Source organism: Coregonus lavaretus (assembly GCF_964263955.1).
Source record: "Coregonus lavaretus genome assembly, chromosome: 21".
In the NCBI taxonomy this organism is placed as follows: domain Eukaryota; kingdom Metazoa; phylum Chordata; class Actinopteri; order Salmoniformes; family Salmonidae; genus Coregonus; species Coregonus lavaretus.
This window is the reverse complement of record NC_140008.1, coordinates 42,937,691-42,957,083: the sequence shown is the minus strand read 5'-3', so window position 1 is coordinate 42,957,083 and position 19,393 is coordinate 42,937,691. Positions and strand designations below refer to the sequence as shown.

The following is a 19,393-nucleotide window of genomic DNA, read 5'->3' as shown; positions in this document are numbered from 1 at the left end:
CAAGAGGGCAGTACTGTATATCAGTTGTCTAATCCACGTCCCCTCCCTTTCTGTTCCCCGCAGAGTTTGACGATCTGGAGATGTGCACGTCTCTGGAGTGCGGCGGCTCCCAGTGGTGGTCAGGCGTTGTGCATCCTGGGAAGGCCAGTCCTCCAACATCAACCTCCGAGGCTGATGACTTCACATCTCTCCAGCGATTGGTTGAGGATCTGCGCTCGCAGCTCTCCCGCTCCCAGATGGTGATCCGGAGCCTCCAGGGTCGCCTGCGCTCCCTCTCCACCTCCAGCGACCCCTTCGGCCCCTCCACCCCCCGCAAGGTCAGCTGGGCCTTCCAGTTCCAGTCCTCACCCTCCCAGAGCGGCCTGGATGAGGACGAGGGCTGGGAGTCGTCTGGTGGGGGTCTAGGGCCCAAACCCGACAAGGACCTCCAGGAGCTGGTGTCTCGCGTGGGAGCCCTGGAGGACCAGCTGAGGAGGGCCAAAGGGACCCCAGCAGGGACTCCAGGGCTCCCTGCAGAGGGAAAGGCTGCCACCTGGCCTGGGCCTGGGTAGGTAGTGCCACCACTAACCCTGGTCCACATGTTAGAATGTATGAAGTGTACAGTTATCACAGCAGTGTACAGAGTATCACAGCAGATTCATTTACACTAAACACAGTATATGTGGCCCATGCTGGAATGGAATCGACAATCCTAGAAACATGCTCAAATCCACTGACCTATGGGAACCAGTTTGTTTCATATTGACACTTGCTTCTTCATCTGTCTGTCTCATATTGACTCTTCCTTCTACCTCTGTCTCCTTGCAGGAAGTTTGATACCCTAATACAGGCGCAGGCCCGTGAGCTGTCGCACCTGCGCCAGAGGACGCGAGAGGGGCATGGCGTTTGCCACATCCTGACCCAGCACCTGGGCGACACCACCAAGGCCTTCGAGGAGCTGCTGCGTGCCAACGACATCGACTACTACATGGGCCAGAGCTTCAGAGAACAGCTGGCACAGAGCAGCGCCCTGGCACAGAGAGTCAGCACCAAGATCAGCGGTCGTGAGTGGAGAGGAGACCAGACATTTAGACACAGAAGATATCCACCATTGCACACAAATAGCACTTACTGTACACAAAAACACACAATTATACACAATTACATGTGGGGCTGGCAAAATGATCGTATAATCACGTAACCTATAATTATGGACAATAACCTTGATCTTATTTGATTTGGCCATTAACAAAAAATGTGTTGCGTCAAAATCATCTTAATACATTCATTTTAGGAGAAGGGGGGTTTTAACTTCATCTGCAAGTCGATATAGTTTTCCCAATAGCAGTTTTATATTTTTACATGAAGTGGGTAAAGTTTGTAATCATTTTATGAGCAGAATGGCACGGTCGGGAGCAGAAAGTTCATTTCTAAAAGTTGCAAGAAGTCAAATCCATTTGTTTTTAAGACAGGGGTGTCACCAAAGCTATGTTTTATTCATTAGGTATGTCATATTTAGTTTTCAAAGTTGCCTTATGATGCATTACAAGCTCAAAACATTTTTCATCAAAATTGACAATTATAACAATAACCGTGGCCATTTGCAAGACATTTAATCCTTACCCAAAATGACATAATCGTTACAGCCCTAATTACACGATACACATGAGATAACGGCTAGCTAATATACTCAATCTTCAACATCTTTTAACTTTACAACAGACATTTGCAAACACAATTTATCAGTCATGTCCAGTCATGCCCAACAAGAGATAGCATGAGCGTGTGTGACCTTCTGTGTGTATTGTCCATATATAAAGTGCTAATGTCTCTCTTCAGGGGATCATCCAGAGATTCCTGATGACAAGACTGGCACAGAGCTGCTCGCCATACGGTATGCGTCTGACAATTTGCATATGTGTGTGTTTGCAACAGTATGACATCAATGCAACAGTATTTCATCAGTATCAGTGTCATCTCTGGTTGGTATTGTTGGTAACTGTTCTGTAAAGCAATAGATCTTGGCAGTTGGAAAATATTGATTGTTGTTTGGGGGCCTGTGTGTCCTCCACTGGGGTTATCTCTCTCTGGTTTGTCACTTGATCAGTGATCCACACAGACAATCAATTAGTCTGATTAACTCACTGGCAGACCAGCACACTGGACAGTTGGCTGTGACGATCATCAGAGATCGAGATCAATCAGTTGCTCATGTCGCTGACGACATCGGATCTCAATCCAATACACCACTGTGATTGTTATTGTTGGGGTGTACTCTCTTTGAGAACTACTGAAAGACAGATCTCTCCATTTCTTCTTTTCCTTTCCTAAGTCTATCCACTATATTTCTCTGCCGGTCTTTTTTCGTTCACTCACTTGCAATCATCTTTGCCCTCTCTCTTTCTCACCCTCTCTAATCCCCTCGCCCTCATGCTGGTAGTGTGGCTGGTTTTATAGCGTTAGCCACATTAGCATTAAGGCTAACATGTTGAGTCAGGGCCATGTGACATCACCACTGCTAACCAGCCCCATGGTGACAGTCATTGGAGAGGAGCGTTGTGATTGGATGAACCCACTGCCCTCCCTCCGCCTCCCTCTGATGGTTGTGGCAGCAGCCTCAGACCACCACGGGGGGATTTGGTTGCTGAGATGGCATCCTTTTTTTCTTCCCATCATGCCTCTGTGTGTGTGTGTGTGTGTGTGTGTGTGTGTGTGTGTGTGTGTGTGTGTGTGTGTGTGTGTGAGCGAGAGAGAAAGTGGGCATTAGCCAGTCAACCAGGCTGCAGTTGTGTGGGCACGCGGACAAGACTCACACTGTCTTGTGTTTGGGTTCAGACTCAGAAAAGGAGGGGAGAGGAGTGTGTGAGTATGAGAGAGGGAGAGAGACATAAACACAACGAACAGAACCTGACAAACATTGTATTCCTGTGTCAGCTTGTACGGTACTGTAACCTTTTTGATCTCTTCATCTCTGAGCTGTGCTCATCGCGTGACGTGGTCCTCATAGTCGACTGGTGCTGAATAACCTCTGAATAACTACAATGACTGTCCTCGTTTGTGGGGTCATGCTGTGCGACCAGGGGCCTGTGGGGTCAGCCTGTCCGCTGGATGGCCCTGGGATCTGGGTGCAGGTAGACAGAGACTTACGGACCAGAGCAGAACATTCGAGCACAGCAAGCTGCTAGCTATCTCTGGTCCAGGCTATTGCTAAAAGAACAGTCTCTCGTTCCTCTTCTGAAGCAGTGGCACAGGCTGCATCTGAGATGACACTATGTCCTATTCCTTATACTGCACTACCTTTGACTTACAAGCACTACATAAGTGCACAATAGGGATTAGGATGTCATTTCATGTCAGGTCAGATGCATCCATGGCCGAATAGCTCCCAGGCCCAGACCAGCATAGAAACCCACCTCTGTGCCATGCAAGGGTGTTGGGGAAGTATACAATAAACACACAGCAGCAGTAACTCTGTCCCAGCTCTCCTCTCTTTCTTCCCTTTCGCTCGGCTAGAGCTCTTCTCTCATTTAAGGCAAAAATGGGGAGATTCTGATTTGGAGGACTACTTTCCCCTAGAGTTGATGTGTCCTTATAGGGTTGAGAGTAGGGTCAGGCATTGCATTGTGGGTAATTAGAGGTGCCTCTCCCTCTCTCTCTCTCTTATAAAAGGGAGAGGATGGAGAGAGAGAGAGAGGCAGGGCTAGGGGATATAACCCTGCAGTACTGCCACACAGATGGCCAACCAGATGCGGGGGACTTAAATGTGTTTTAGTGCCATTCGACTCATTTAGGACAAGCCCTTAATTGAGTGAGTAAAAAGAGGGGATTTGTATTGATTTGATTCCCTTGCATGTGCCTTCTCGCGGGAGGGAACTGAAATAGGTCAGGATCAGCTAAATCTACGGAGAGGGAGAGGGAGAGGGAGAGGGAGAGGGAGAGAGAGAGAGAGAGAGAGAGAGAGAGAGAGAGAGAGAGAGAGAGAGAGAGAGAGAGAGAGAGAGAGAGAGAGAGAGAGAGAGAGAGAGAGAGAGAGAGAGACGCAGATTGAAACAGAGAGAGGGAGCGAGCGAGAGCGTCACTTTGCCCCACAGCTAGCAAGAGAAGAGCAAAGCCTAGTGTAGAGCATGATCCAGCACAGGCTCAGCATGTCCATTTCTAAAACTACAGGAGCACTACGGAGAATCAGGGCTCTATTACTATTATGTGCAATGGTGGATTCTCTGAATACTGCATTTGATTCATACTAAGCCCTGGGACTTTTTAAAAGGGGACGCATTGACTACAGTACCTGGAATTCTACTTTGGATCTTCATCTTGTGCTTTTAGTGGATTTTAGACAAATGTTTTGTTCCTTTTTTGAAGTATACAACCTCTTCAAATATCCAGTTTGAGGTAAAATGTAATAAACAATCATTTTTGGGGGAAGGAACAGATGTTCCCCTCACACTGCAATACCTGCAGACAGAGGGGCTTAGAAGAACAGCATTTGACAAAGGGCCGGATAGGAACTGTTTTTTTGGGCCAGCGCTGCAGTGTGGGGTTTACAACACACAGAAGGCTGACTAGGGTTATCTGACTCTTTGTGTTTGACCATTCAGCCCCGGATACACCCGCCTAACATCCCACTCTGCTCTCTCCGTCTCTGGAAAAACACCACTCTCTCCGGTCGCTCTGTGTTGTGTTTGGCTGGTGGTGGGAAAAGAGGGAAAAGACAGCGGTTTCCTTGAACGCAGGATCGGATGCTCTCTCTTCTTCCCAGAGGGACACCGAGAGAAAGAGGGAGACAGAGCTACTGCTGTCCTCAGGCAGTGAGTGACTGAGTCACAGCGCAATGTGAATAACTCTCCTCCATGCTGTACCAAAACACCAGTGCTTCTTTAAAGCAAATATAACCGGCGTCATTGTGCTAGCTAAGCATACATCGCTGCCTCCCTGAACTTGCCTCTGACTGGGCTTGAACCAAGGTCCTCTACCTCACCAACAGGATCCAATTAAATTGCACCATTGAAAGACCTCTTGTTTAAAGAGGGGGAAATGCCACCTGATCTAAGTTATTGCACAGCAGATTTGGGATTTGTGGGACATTGTTAGGCTTGTCTGTACTGGACTGGCCTGGGTCAGGTGCTGCTTACGAGACTGCACTAGTCACAGTCACAGCCCCCACACACATTTGCGCATCCATATCCTCATTCTGTGTGTGTGTGTGTGTGTGTGTGTGATGTGTGGCGGCAGTGGAGACAGCCAGCAGATCGGCCTACTCCCCTGGACGTCTCTGTCTCTAGGCCAAATCTGGGGATTTACTCTGCTTTTCACCTGATTGCTCACGACCAGTCATCCCACTATCCCTGCCTCCATCCCTCCCTCTAGCCCGTTCCCCCTCTCCTAACCTACCTAACACTCCGGGGATCACGTCCTTGGCAGTAAGCTATTTACCGTGGGGACCCAGCTGAGAGGTGTTGCCACGGCTACGACCCCTCACGACGAGGACTAGGACAACGACTGTCACACTAGTTTGGAGGAGGAGGAGGAGGAGGAGGAGGAGGAGCAGAGAGGCCAGGATAGCGGCTCTCTAGCCCAGGGAGGAGGGACTTTGGTGGGGCAGGCTGGCCAGTTGAGCAGGGGGCCCGAGCCCATGGCTCCACTCTGGAAGGCCATGCTGTCTAAGAGCAGCCCTCTGTACAGAGACTCTCTGTTCTCCTTCTCTCTGTGGGAGAGCCGGGCCCAGGAGAGAGAACTGGCCCTGTACAGAAAACACACTGAAAGAGAGAGAAGGGCCCTGCACTGGCAGCTGGAGAAGTAAGAATCCTACATTTATTGTTTGAGTAACGTGAGAGTGATAGTAATCGTTAACTGTGTACTATACAGTAAGTCCTTCAGATGAGAAGCCAGTGCTGGACTGCAAACAGATGGGATACACTACACAAGTCCGCTGTGTGTGTGTGTGTGTGTGTGTGTGTGTGTGTGTGTGTGTGTGTGTGTGTGTGTGTGTGTGTGTGTGTGTGTTTGTGTGTGTGTTTGTGTGTGTGTTTGTGTGTGTGTTTGTGTGTGTGTGTGTGTGTGTGTGTGTGTGTGTGTGTGTGGGTGTGTGTGTGTGCTTGTGTGTGTGCTTGTGTGTGTGTAGAGGGATCAGCCTGGCACTGGTTTAGATTGGTGAGCTGAGGTGACCTTCACACTGCCATCAGGATGCTGCTATCAATTAATTAATTCAGCTGAGGGGGAACATCCTGTGTGTTAGTGTCAGTCTTTCTTTTTTTAACCCACTGTGAATATTTCTTATTTTTCTATATTACTCTGTAATATGTGTTTTATTTATTTTGTGTGGTTTTGTCTTGTCCTGTTCACTGTTGCAATATTATGCCTCTTGGCCAGGTTGTTATTGTAAATGAGAATTGGTTCTCAATTGACTTATCTGGTTAAATAAAGGTGAAATCGATATAAAATAAATAAGACCTTGAGTGAGCTGATATCAGCCTGTGTCTGTGTTGATCCCTGTTTGTCTCTCTGTGGGCAGTAAGGTGCTTCAGCTTCAGGGAGGATAGGATCACCAAGCATCTTTCTTTGTCTGTACAGGGCAGGACAGTAGGGTGACTAGGACAGGACAGGACAGCTAATGGCTTAATCATGCTTTGATTGTCCCTCTGTCACTAGAGAGCAGATGTATGGCCATATGTGGGCAAGGACAAGATCACTGAGTGTCTCCCTATATGTTTGTGTGTGTGTACAGGCTGAGTAAGGAGCTCCAACAGAAGGATAAGTTCATTGAGTCTCTCCATGCCAAACTCAACCAGCACCAGCCACGTTCTGACACACCCTGCAGTAGCCATGCCCTCTCTGACACCACGGACCAATCAGACCACATCTCATTCGTGTCTGATGAGCATGGCTCCACCAATGAGGACCTGGAGCTGTGCTCAGACATAGACGCAGCCAGCGAGTATGGCCAGGAGGACAGACGTGCCTCCACTAGAGCTAGTACAGGTACAGTGAATAATAGATACACACAGACACACAAATGACTGCCCATCCATATTTCTAATGCCCAGCAGTGCACAACTTAACTGTCTTCTTTTCATTCATCATCTCTCAGATTCTCACTGTAACAGTGTACCCATGTCACACCACCCCTCCACCCCTCCATCCACCACTTCATCCCATGGACACCAGTCCTCCATCAGCTGTCCAAGCATGCAGCTGTCAGGGGACACACAGACACAGACAGGTAGGCAGACAGACAGGAAGAGAGAGGAGTGGAAGTGACTGTATTATTCATTGTGTCCACATACTGTACTTTATCATGTCCAGCCAATGTGAAGTGTTTTCTTCCCTCATACCTCTCCCGGTCCCACCCCTCTTTCTGTATCCCTGTCATCTCTTCTTCTCTCTGTCCTCTCCTTTCTCTCCATTCTCATCTGTATTTCTCCTCCGTACCTCCAGCCCTCTACAGTGGGCCAGTGTCCAGTTCCCTCCCCACCCCTCCCCAGCCCCAGCCCCATCCCCAACCCCAGCCCCTCTACCACCCAGACCTCTCCTCTCAGAGAGCCCCTCTGCCCTTTGACCCCCACACGGGCAACCTGCGACCCCGTTACCATGGCAGCGGGCCCGGGGGCTTCTCCCTGGCAGAGGTTCACCAGGAGCTGCAGATGTTACAGAGGCAGCTGGGAGATACTGAGCGTGCGTCACTCTGCCTGCACTTTATGTGTGTGCCTGTGTGTGTGTGTGTGCGTGTAGCATGGTGTGGCTACATTTGTCACGCTTTGAACACATCATGTAATTACATGAGGTTATAAGCTCTAAAATTGACTTTTTAACTGTTGTATTACAGTAATAGTGTAATTTGGCATGGGGATAGTAGTATTTGTATTGGAAACATGAACACGGGATTTAACAGACACAATGATTAACTCACACAAGTTTTCATTGATAAACTTGGTGTACAGAAAGTGAGTTTCACATTCAAAGCTCTGAACTCATGGCAGTAATGTAAGATGGAGAGAAGAGATAGAGGAGAGGGAGGGATGAGGGGGTGCCAAGTGTAATTGAGCAAGTTGATGTGATGTAGTCCAACTCATGGCTTTGAGCTAACTGATCATAACCCCCCCCCCCACACTACTCCTGATTCCCCACAACCTAACTCTCCACCATCCAAACATCCCAACACAGGAGGCTTTGATAGTGTTCTGACTCTCTCTGAGTTATCTATCTCACAACAAGCTGCCTGGCCCTTGTTTATTCATGCTTGGGCTTTTCTGTCTTTCTTACTGCAGGTTTTTCAGTTCCTTCAGCCAAGCCATTTGTTGGCTTCCCCATGTTGGCCCACCCCCAGGCAGATCCCTCCAGTTATCTGCCACAGCCTCTGTCCTACCACACCTTCCACCCATCTCCTCTCAGTGGCCCCATGAAGGCAGGCGCCAGTCTCCTGGAGAGCAGTGCAATGTGGGACATGGCTTACGGTGCTCAGCCAATTAGAATTGGCGCTGCTGATTTGTCATCAGGGTCGTCAGGATACCAGTCTGGCACCAGCCATACAGGTGTGTGTTTATCTGAGTTTTAATGTAAACGTGTGTGTGCGTGTGTGTGAGTGTGTGTGTGAGTGTGTGTGTGTACTTGTTTTCCTACATTATCAGGACCCCAATGGTCTAACAATTCACCCGAATGTCCTGAAAGGGTCGGAAAAACAATAACTTTTTTGAAGTCAGGATGTTTTTTGGGTCCTGAATTAGTTAAAATGCTATTTTAAGGTTAAGGTTTTGGGGTTTTGGGTTAAGGTTAGGTTTAGGGTTTTTGGGGTTAAGGCTGGGGTTAGGTTAAGGGTTAGGTTTAGGGTTAGGGAAAATAAAAACATTTATGGTCACATTTCTTTACACTCATTAAAGTCCTGAAATTTCACAAAAACAAAGCTGTGTGTGTGTGTGTGTGTGTTTATGGATATGTTTTTTGGATGCCCGTTTAATAAATAAATAATTGTGTTATATATTCTATACAAAACATTTTATGTTGTGAAATGTAAACAGCATTTTGATGTGTGGTTTGGTGCAGGTTCTGACCTGATGAAGGAGCACCTGAGGGAGATCAGGAGTCTACGTCAACGCCTGGAGGATTCCATCCAGACCAATGAGCGCCTCCGACAGCAGCTGGAGGAGAGACCGGTCAACCAAGCCAGAGACAAAGGTACCAGACCACCAACACACCGTTACTCAGACCATGTCCATATTATTTCTACATCCAACTTTTCAGTCACTAGCGAAATGTCCTGTCTCTCCTCATCCAGTTCTCTTCCTCTTCCTCCTCAGGTGCCCCCACCAACATCTACATCCAGGGCTTGGACTCTGTCAGCCAGCTTCCCGGTGAGATCAGAGCTCTGAAAGAGGAGAACCTCAGCCTGCAGGCCCGACTCCAACAAGCCAGCAGAGGTAACTAACCGCATGGCTCCTAGTACTCTCAATACTCCCCAATATACTCTTAATACACAAAAATACTCTCAATACTCTTACACAGTGAGAGAGTTCAATTAAGCTGAACCGCGGTGAGGGAGGAGCGCCCTTCTCAAATCGAACAGTAATCTGCGCCGCTCGGTCATGTTGTCAACAAGGTAGCATGATGCATCGTTCAGAAACAAACAACATATATTTTCCATAAAATATATGTTTGAATTTTCCAAGTAGTTTTCATTGGGAAGGTAGATTAAGCGTTTTTATCAAAAGCAATCCTACTCATCACTCCACGTGCTGAACCTACGTCACTTTTGTTTTAAGCCAACTTTTGTTTTAAGTCTAAACGAGGCATCTGCACTCTCAGAAATAAAGGTTTAGATTTGTTCTTAAAGGGTTACAAAACACTTGTCACTGTAGTCTACCCTGTAAGGTACGTCCTTTGTACCTTTTGTTAAAGGTACATAATTGTACTCTTGCAGTTCAGTTCATAGCTTAAATCATGCGATAATGGCGCCGGAGAAGATGGCTGCCATTTTACAGCCCTCTAACCAATTCTACTATTATGTGTATTTTTTGGCATTATTTGTAATTTATTCTGTACATAATGTTTCTGCCACCATCTGTTATGACCAGAAAGAGCTTCTGGATATCAGGACAGTGATTACTCACCTCTTATTGGACGAAGATTTTTTCTTCAACGAGTCGGACGCGAAGGATATCCTACAGACACCCGACAAGGCCCAAATCCCCGTCATTCACATGAGAAAGAGACGGAGATATCGTGGACGTAGGTCGGGGTGCCTTGTAAGGATCCGACGGCAAGCGAGTAAACTGCCTCTTCCATCAATCCTATTAGCCAATGTTCAATCATTTGAAAATATGGTAGACGACCTAAGATTACGGTTATCCTACCAACGGGACATTAAAAACTGTAATATCTTATGTTTCACCGAGTCTTGGCTGAACGACGACATTGATAACATACAGTTGGCGGGATATACGCTACATCGTCAGGATAGAACGTCTGACTCTGGTAACACAAGGGGTGGCGGTCTGTGTATATTTGTAAACAACAGCTGGTGCAAAAAATCGAATACTAAGGAAGTCTCAACATTTTGCTCACCTGAGGTAGAGTATCTCATGATAAGCTGTAGACCACACTGTTTACCAAGAGAGTTGTCGTCTATATTTTTAGTAGCTGTCTATATACCACCACAAACCAATGCTGGCACTAAGACTGCACTCAATGAGCTGTATAAGGCCATAAGTAAACAGGAAAACGCTCATCCAGAGGCAGCGCTCCTAGTGGCCGGGGACTTTAATGCAGGGAAACTTAAATCCGTTCTATCTAATTTCTACCAGCATGTTAAATGTGCAACCAGAGGAAAAAAAACTCTAGACCACCTTTACTCCACACACAGAGACGCATACAAAGCTCTCCCTCGCCCTCCATTTGGCAAATCTGACCATAACTCTATCCTCCTGATTCCTGCTTATAAGCAAAAACTAAAGCAGGAAGCACCAGTGACTCGGTTAATAACAAAGTGGTCAGATGACGCAGATGCTAAGCTACAGGACTGTTTTGCTAGCACAGATAGCATTGAGATAGCATTGAGGAGTATGCCACATCAGTCACTGGCTTCATCAATAAGTGCATCGATGACGTCGTCCCCACAGTGACCGTACGTACATACCCCAACCAGAAGCCATGGATTACAGGCAACATCCGCACTGAGCTAAAGGCTAGAGCTGCCGCTTTCAAGGAGCGGGACTCTAACCCAGACGCTTATAAGAAATCCCGCTATGCCACCCGACGAATCATCAAACAGGCAAAGAGTCAATACTGGACTAAGATTGAATCATACTACACCGGCTCTGATGCTCGTCAGATGTGGCAGGGCTTGAAAACTATTACAGACTACAAAGGGAAGCACAGCCGCGAGCTGCCCAGTGACACAAGCCTACCAGAAAAGCTAAATCACTTCTATGCTCGCTTCGAGGCAAGCAACACTGAAGCATGCATGAGAGCACCAGTTGTTCCGGATGACTATTTGATCACGCTCTCCGTAGCCGATGTGAGTAAGACTTTTAAGCAGGTGAACATTCACAAGGCTGCAGGGCCAGACGGATTACCAGGACGTGTACTCCGAGCATGTGCTGACCAACTGGCAAGTGTCTTCACTGACATTTTCAACATGTCCCTGACTGAGTCTGTAATACCAACATGTTTCAAGCAGACCACCATAGTCCCTGTGCCCAGGGACACTAAGATAACCTGCCTAAATGACTACCGACCCGTAGCACTCACGTCTGTAGCCATGAAGTGCTTTGAAAGGCTGTTCATGGCTCACATCAACACCATTATCCCAGAAACCCTAGACCCACTCCAATTTGCATACCGCCCCAACAGATCCACAGATGATGCAATCTCTATTGCACTCCACACTGCCCTTTCCCACCTGGACAAGAGGAACACCTACGTGAGAATGCTATTCATTGACTACAGCTCAGCGTTCAACACCATAGTGCCCTCAAAGCTCATCACTAAGCTAAGGATCCTGGGACTAAACACCTCCCTCTGCAACTGGATCCTGGACTTCCTGACAGGCCGCCCCCAGGTGGTAAGGGTAGGTAACAACACATCTGCCACACTGATCCTCAACACGGGGGCCCCTCAGGGGTGCGTGCTCAGTCCCCTCCTGTTCTCCCTGTTCACCCATGACTGCATGGCCAGGCACGACTCCAACACCTTCATTAAGTTTGCCGACGACACAACAGTGGTAGGCCTGATCACCGACAACGATGAGACAGCCTATAGGGAGGAGGTCAGAGACCTGGCCGTGTGGTGCCAGGATAACAACCTCTCCCTCAACGTGATCAAGACAAAGGAGATGATTGTGGACTACAGGAAAAAAAAGAGGACTGAGCACGCCCCCATTCTCATCGACGGGGCTGTAGTGGAACAGGTTGAGAGCTTCAAGTTCCTTGGTGTCCAAATCACCAACGAACTATCATGGTCCAAACACACCAAGACAAAGAGGAAGAGGGCACGACAAAGCCTATTCCCCCTCAGGAGACTGAAAAGATTCGGCATGGGTCCTCAGATCCTCAAAAAATTCTACGGCTACACCATCGAGAGCATCCTGACTGGTTGCATCACCGCCTGGTATGGCAACTGCTTGGCCTCCGACCGCAAGGAACTACAGAGGGTAGTGCGTACGGCCCAGTACATCACTGGGGCCAAGCTTCCTGCCATCCAGGACCTCTATACCAGGCGGTGTCAGAGGATTGCCCTCAAAATTGTCAAAGACTCCAGCCACCCTAGTCATAGACTGTTCTCTCTGCTACCGCACGGCAAGCGGTACCGGAGTGCCAAGTCTAGGTCCAAAAGACTTCTCAACAGCTTCTACCCCCAAGCCATAAGATTCCTGAACAGCTAATCATGGCTACCCAGACTATTTGCACTGCCCCCCCCCCCACCCCATCTTTTTATGCTGCTGCTACTCTGTTAATTATTTATGCATAGTCACTTTAACTCTACCCACATGTACATATTACTTCAACTACCTCAACTAGCCGGGGCCCCCGCACATTGACTCTGCACCGGTACCCCCCTGTATATATAGCCTCCCTACTGTTATTTTATTTTACTTATGCTCTTTTTTTCTCAACACTTTTTTGTTGTTGTTTTATTTTAATTTTTAATTAAAAATAAATGCACTGTTGGTTAAGGGCCGTAAGTAAGCATTTCACTGTAATGTCAGCACCTGTTGTATTCGGCGCATGTGGCCAATAACATTTGATTTGATTTGATTTGATTTATACTAGATCACCAGTATCCGCACATGTACTCTAAAAGGTACTGAACAGTATGTGAGATTATACAGTATGTCTACCTCTGAAGGTACATGATGTGTATTTTATTTAAATATTTTTCTACCCCTGGGAACAATACTGTACCCTAACCGTACCCTTTTTTCTGAGAGCGTGGATCACGCCCGGGAGGCAGCCCGGTTCCAAAACGAATGCAATCAATGCTAACCCGGTTCAACCGGGGCATTAATCGAAACCCCTCACTGAGAGGAGAATGATAACCATTGAGTGTTATGCCTCATTATACCATATTATTCCTTGTAATTTCTGTCTTTATATCTGAGTTCCTCTGTACCCTCCCCTTAGACGGCAGTAAGGAGGCAGAACAGCTGCGGGAGGCGGTGCTGTTGGGGCGTGCCCGTGTGAAGGAGGCAGAGTTAGAGACTGAGCAGTGGGCGGAGCAGGGCAGGAGGCTGCAGAAGCAGACACAGGATCAGACCCTGGAGATCACCAAGCTGAAACAGGACAGGCAGAACAACCAGGATGCCATCAAAAGGTAGGAGGGGTGAGTGTGTGTGTGTGTGTGTGTGTGTTTGTGTGTGTTTATAACTGTGTTATGTGTACGTCCCCAGGTTGCAGCACGAGGTGAATGTCTTGCAGCAGCAGGTGTGTGAGAGCCGTGGCCTCATCCACTCTCTACAGTATAAGCTGCAGATATATCACAGAGTGTGTGGCGTCCCCAAGAATACACATACGGGTGAGGGGTCATACACAGGGGAGTCTGCGCCCTTTGACCCCAGGGACCTGCATGTTCAGCTGGGGCAGCAGTTGACCTCTGTGACATGCCCTCCTGGAGCGAGGAGACAGCTCTTCCACGGTGAGAGCGAGGGAGTGCTACACTGCATTAATTCTGGGATACGGTTACCATTGTTACCACATATTCTACTACATTTATTGGCAACTAAGTGTTTGAAATTGCACCCTATTCCCTATATAGTGCACTACTTTTGCCCAGAGCCTAAGTAGTAGTGCACTAAATAAGGAATAGGGCGCCATGCCATTTGAGATTTACCCTAACTCTAACACTGATTCTCCACTCTTCCTCTCCTCCTCACAGACCCTGCTCTCTCTCCCCCTGTCCGAGACACTGGACTCTTCAGCCCTGCTTCCCCTCTCTCCCCCACACTGGAACCCCAGGAGACTGACTCTGCTCTGGAGGGCCAAGCCCCAGACGGCTCTTTTGCAAACCGTAATGGCCGCCACGCTGTGGGGCATGTTGATGACTTCCGTGCCCTACAGCAGCAGATCCTGGAGGGACACGTCCTCATCGGCAAGATGGAGGTTGCCCTCCAGGACACTGCCAACCAAGCCCTGCTGGAGCTCAGCCTGCATAAGGTGAGAGGTCTGGGGTAATTTAGAGGTTAGAGGAGCAGCAGACATTTTACAGAGTTAATGATGCTCGAGAGTAACTTTTAGATCCTTGGTTTAAATTCAATAAACTCATGCATCATCTTAGTAGTACTGTATACAGTATAGCTAGTTGAACTGAAAATATGTCACACTTTTGTATTGTTAACCTGTGTTTTAGTTAGATTTGTTTAGACGAACTGTCTCTGTGTATGTCTCTTTCTCTGTGTGTCAGCCTGTGGACCCTGGCTTGGTGAGGAGACTGCTGACTAGCACTAAGACCCTGCGGCAGATCCTTGAGGAAGCCAGCTCCCTGCTCAGAATGTTCTGGAGGGCAGCCCTGCCCAGTTGTGACGGGTTCTCTCAGAGCACCAAGGTCAGAAACACATACTCTTTATAAAGCATTCATAAAGCATTCATAATGCCTTCATATGCATGACATACAGAGACAATGTCCACTGTTTGTTTGTAAGGGTTACGTTAAGGGGATTTGCTTTTGCTGTTAGCGTATTATGTGTGTGAAGTCACTGATCATTGTTGAGAGTTTGTATGCTTTAGGGGTGACTTTGTTAATACATTTGTGACGTCACTCCAGGTGGAATCAGTGTAACCTCACTGCTCTTTACAGGTGTGTGTAGATGTTTGAAATGTGACGGTGTGTTTTTTGTCTATCTGTGTGTGTCCAGGAGCTGTCTCTAAAGGAGGAGGTCCACACGCTGCGTCAGCGGATCTCACAGCAGGAGGAGGCCCTAAGGGACGCCATGGAGACACTGAAGAGCTCCAACCGCACCAAAGACAGCATGGAACACTTCATCGTCAGCCAACGTAAGTGACTCTCACTACTCTCCTCTCAGTTACTCGTGTTCTCTCTTCACCCACTATTCACCACTCTTTACCTCTCCCAAACCCTCCTTTGTTTTCTTCTGTCTCACCCCCTCTCCTGTCTCACCCTATTCCTTTCATATGTCTGCCTCATATGCACAGTCATGTATCTTCCTATTTGTTTCATTTCTCCCCCTCATTCCTCCTCTCTCTCTCTCTCTCTCTCTCTCTCTCTCTCTCGCTCTCTCTCGCTCTTTCTTTCACTCTCTCTCTCTCTCTTTCTCTCTCTCTCTCTCGCTCTCTCTCTCTTTCTTTCGCTTTCACTGCTTTCTCCCTCTGTCGTGACTCAACTCATCTCTCTCTAACTCTTTCTTTCTCTCTCTGTCTCTTCATCATTGGAGGTCTTTCATCATCATCTGCCCCTCAGCACAGACTCTGTAAAGGCGCAGTGATATGACTCACTGTGGTGTTTGTGTTTGCATGTGCATGTGTATGTGTTGAAGTGATGGGTGACAGTCACAGATGAATCATAACTGTTTTGTTTCTGGTTGTTTACAGTGTCGAGAACAAAGGATGTCTTGAAGAAGGCACGGACAAACTTAGAGGTGAGCTCGCTCTTTTTACAGGGTCTGGCTTATTTCTTACTTCTTATACCCTCTATAATGCTGTTATTTTACTTCTTTCTATGTTATGCACTCTTTAGAAAAATCACTGTTAGGTATTCCATCTGCTCTCCTCTTTCTCTATCTCACCCGCCCTCCTCTCTCACCTCACATGCACTCTATCTCTGACTCTCTATCTACCTCTGTCTCGCTCCCTCTCGCTCTACCTTGAGTTATTCCAGGAGAACAAGCAGAGAATGTCCTCCCTCGGCCTCACTTCTCCCCCCCCTTCCTCCTCCTCTTCGTCCTCTTCCTCCCGTCCCTGGGTTGGTAAAGGTACTGCTTCTTGGCTTGCCTTGCCTGTCAGTGAGCATATATCAGCTTCCTGTAATCCACCCTGCCTATCTTTAACCACCATCTAGAGGTCTTCATGGATCCACCTGTACCCGAATACCCGAGACCCGATCCGGGACACGAGCGGGTCCAGATCTAGTATTCTAAATAATGTCACGGGTCTGGGCCGGATTCGTTATGATTGTCACGGGTATCGGGTATGTGTAATTTTAACTGACTTGTCCGGAAGGGGCCATAGAGATCCGAACGTGACTGTTGCAGTGGAGAGAGAGATAAGAAAAAACTGCTGCTGCTGTTGCTTTTCACGAGAGTGGCGCGTGTAGCTTGTTGTTAGCCAATCATAAGTCATCAAAACGGCAATAGGCTACAGACATAGAGCTCACTATGTGTGTGGCAATAGTTAGGAGATATATAATCAATGGAAGATGGAATTACAATGATAGAATTAAAAGTTAAAGGAGAAGGATAGGCTACAATGACCAAGAGCCAACAGGTAGGCTGCTACTTAATATTCTGAATGGAGTTGTTGTTATTTGTAACTGTAGGATGAGAAAGCGCATGCACTGCAGCCTGTTAGCCTAGTTAGCTAACATTAGCTAGTTCTCCCGGTTTGATGCAGTCAAGACAGGTACTACGTAATCATATTTGATGATAGATAACCTAGCTATGGCAATAATTAGTCTACTATAGTGCGAGTCTGCTTGGTTGGTTGCTGTCTCTCATCTCTCGCTCCCTCCTCCCCACGTCACTCGCACACAGTACGGCCCCTCACAGCCTGCTAGAGCGGCCCCTCTCCCTCCTGCTCTCCTCCCTCCTCCCCACGTCACTCGCACACAGTACGGCCCCTCACAGCCTGCTAGAGCGGCCCCTCTCCCTCCTGCTCTCCTCCCTCCTCCCCACGTCACTCGCACACAGTACGGCCCCTCACAGCCTGCTAGAGCGGCCCCTCTCCCTCCTGCTCTCGCTCCCTCCTCCCCACGTCACTCGCACACAGTACGGCCCCTCACAGCCTGCTAGAGCGGCCCCTCTCCCTCCTCTTGGGCTTTATCAGCTCTGGTTACTAAAGTAGCTTAAAAATGACTGTTCTGCTGCTTCCCTCACTCGGATCGGATCGGGTCTGGATCCGACCAGGTCTATATACGAAACAGGTCTATTTGTCCTCGGGTCTGTTTGGAATAGGTCTCTATATTTAAAAATAAACATTTACGGGTCGGGTTGGGAAAGCCCCAGGTCCATTTCAGTGAAGACCTCTACCACCATGCTCTAACAGTAGAATACCCCCACTGGCATTAAACAGCAGTACATGATCCCCTCTTTGACACTTTCACTTAGTTCATGTTTTTTATTAATACCATTGTACATATAACATCTTCTAACACCACCTTATTGGGATCATAGTTGTTGTAGGCCTACCATCAGCAGATTTAAGTGAAACTACTTGAATTTGCTAGTGTCTAAGTACGAGTGTATTAATATATCACTGGTTAGGAAATAAATAATGTTTTTTTTTTTTGGTAATTTGGGTTACAAATCTTTAATGTAGTGTTTTCATTGTCTTACTTCAGATAGCGCAATGACTCAGCATGACATAAGTCATGACATTACATAGTAACATGAAATATAAGTATGCTGACCCTTCTTCCTCCTTTTGCCTCTTCCTCCCACTCAGGTGAAAATCCAAGACGCTTCTGTGAGCTCGCCCAGTCTGCTGGTTGAGGTGTCGTGAAGCCCCAGATCCAGGCTCCATCACCCAGGACTCCTACTGTCCCGTGGCCTAGTAATACCCAGGGTCTGACCCAGGGGGTTAACAGACTGCGCCCCCTACAGGCAGCCTCTTTGTGATGCACCAGCTTCAGCGTCCTCCTTATACTGGGAGACAGGACAGGACTCTTCCTGTTTAAAAGGAAACAAAGTACAACCAGGTCTTTGGTTAAATAGGGGGAACACTTCGATTGAGGGGAGACTGTCTGATAGTTAGTAGAGGTTCAGCCAGGTGCTCTCTGTGATGTTTATAAATGTTGACGACTATCTATGTCAGGTGTTATGTATAGCTTTTGTAGGTGCTACGAAGGTTTCTCAACTGAAGTGTTACCCCTATTTTACCTGATATATATATATATATATATATATATATATATATATATATATATATATATATATATATATATATATATATATACAGTACCAGTAAAAAGTTTGGACACACCTACTCATTCAAGGATTTTTCTTAATTTACATTGTAGAATAATAGTGAAGACATCAAAACTATGAAATAACACATATGGAATCATGTAGTAACCAAAAAAGTGTTAAACAACTCAAAATATATTTTAGATTTTAGATTCTTCAAATAGCCACCCTTTGCCTTGATGACAGCTTTGCACACTCTTAGCATTCTCTCAACCAGCATCACCTGGAATGCTTTTCCAACAGTCTTGAAGGAGTTCCCACATATGCTGAGCACTTGTTGGCTGCTTTTCTTTCACTCTGCGGTCCAATTCATCCCAAACCATCTCAATTGGGTTGAGGTCAGGTGATTGTGGAGGCCAGGTCATCTGATGCAGCACTCCATCACTCTCCTTCTTGGTCAAATAGCCCTTAAACAGCCTGGAGGTGTGTTGGGTCATTGTCCTGTTGAAAAACAAATTATAGTCCCACTAAGCGCAAACCAGATGTGATGGCATATCACTGCAGAATGCTGTGGTAGCCATGCTGGTTGTGTACCTTGAATTCTAAATAAATCACTGACAGTGTCACCAGCAAAGCACCCCCACACCATCACACCTCCTCCTCCATGCTTCACGGTGGGAACCACACATGCGGAGATCATCCGTTCACCTACTCTCCATCTCACAAAGACACAGCGGTTGGAACCAAAAATCTCACATTTGGACTCATCAGACCAAAGGACAGATTTCCACCGGTCTAATGTCCATTGCTTGTGTTTCTTGGCCCAAGCAAGTCTCTTCTTCTTATTGGTGTCCT

General features: G+C 47.3%; 1 protein-coding gene across 1 annotated transcript in view; it reads left to right on the top strand.

Moving 5' to 3' along the window:
• Nucleotides 1-18,537, top strand: part of LOC311149164 (myomegalin-like) — a gene marked incomplete at its 5' end in the record, with an annotated part of 20,688 nt that extends 2,151 nt beyond the window's left edge. The window contains 15 exons of the mRNA XM_084186248.1: nucleotides 64-547; nucleotides 808-1,043; nucleotides 1,819-1,873; nucleotides 6,704-6,957; nucleotides 7,067-7,198; nucleotides 8,244-8,507; nucleotides 9,016-9,147; nucleotides 9,270-9,389; nucleotides 13,590-13,779; nucleotides 13,856-14,100; nucleotides 14,341-14,618; nucleotides 14,866-15,006; nucleotides 15,317-15,455; nucleotides 16,011-16,057; nucleotides 18,078-18,537. Of these exons, the coding sequence (XP_084042374.1) occupies nucleotides 64-547; nucleotides 808-1,043; nucleotides 1,819-1,873; nucleotides 6,704-6,957; nucleotides 7,067-7,198; nucleotides 8,244-8,507; nucleotides 9,016-9,147; nucleotides 9,270-9,389; nucleotides 13,590-13,779; nucleotides 13,856-14,100; nucleotides 14,341-14,618; nucleotides 14,866-15,006; nucleotides 15,317-15,455; nucleotides 16,011-16,057; nucleotides 18,078-18,134 (2,774 nt within the window). The 3' untranslated portion in view covers nucleotides 18,135-18,537. The remainder of the gene's footprint in view (nucleotides 1-63; nucleotides 548-807; nucleotides 1,044-1,818; nucleotides 1,874-6,703; nucleotides 6,958-7,066; nucleotides 7,199-8,243; nucleotides 8,508-9,015; nucleotides 9,148-9,269; nucleotides 9,390-13,589; nucleotides 13,780-13,855; nucleotides 14,101-14,340; nucleotides 14,619-14,865; nucleotides 15,007-15,316; nucleotides 15,456-16,010; nucleotides 16,058-18,077) is intronic.
• Between the last annotated feature and the right edge of the window lie 856 nt (nucleotides 18,538-19,393).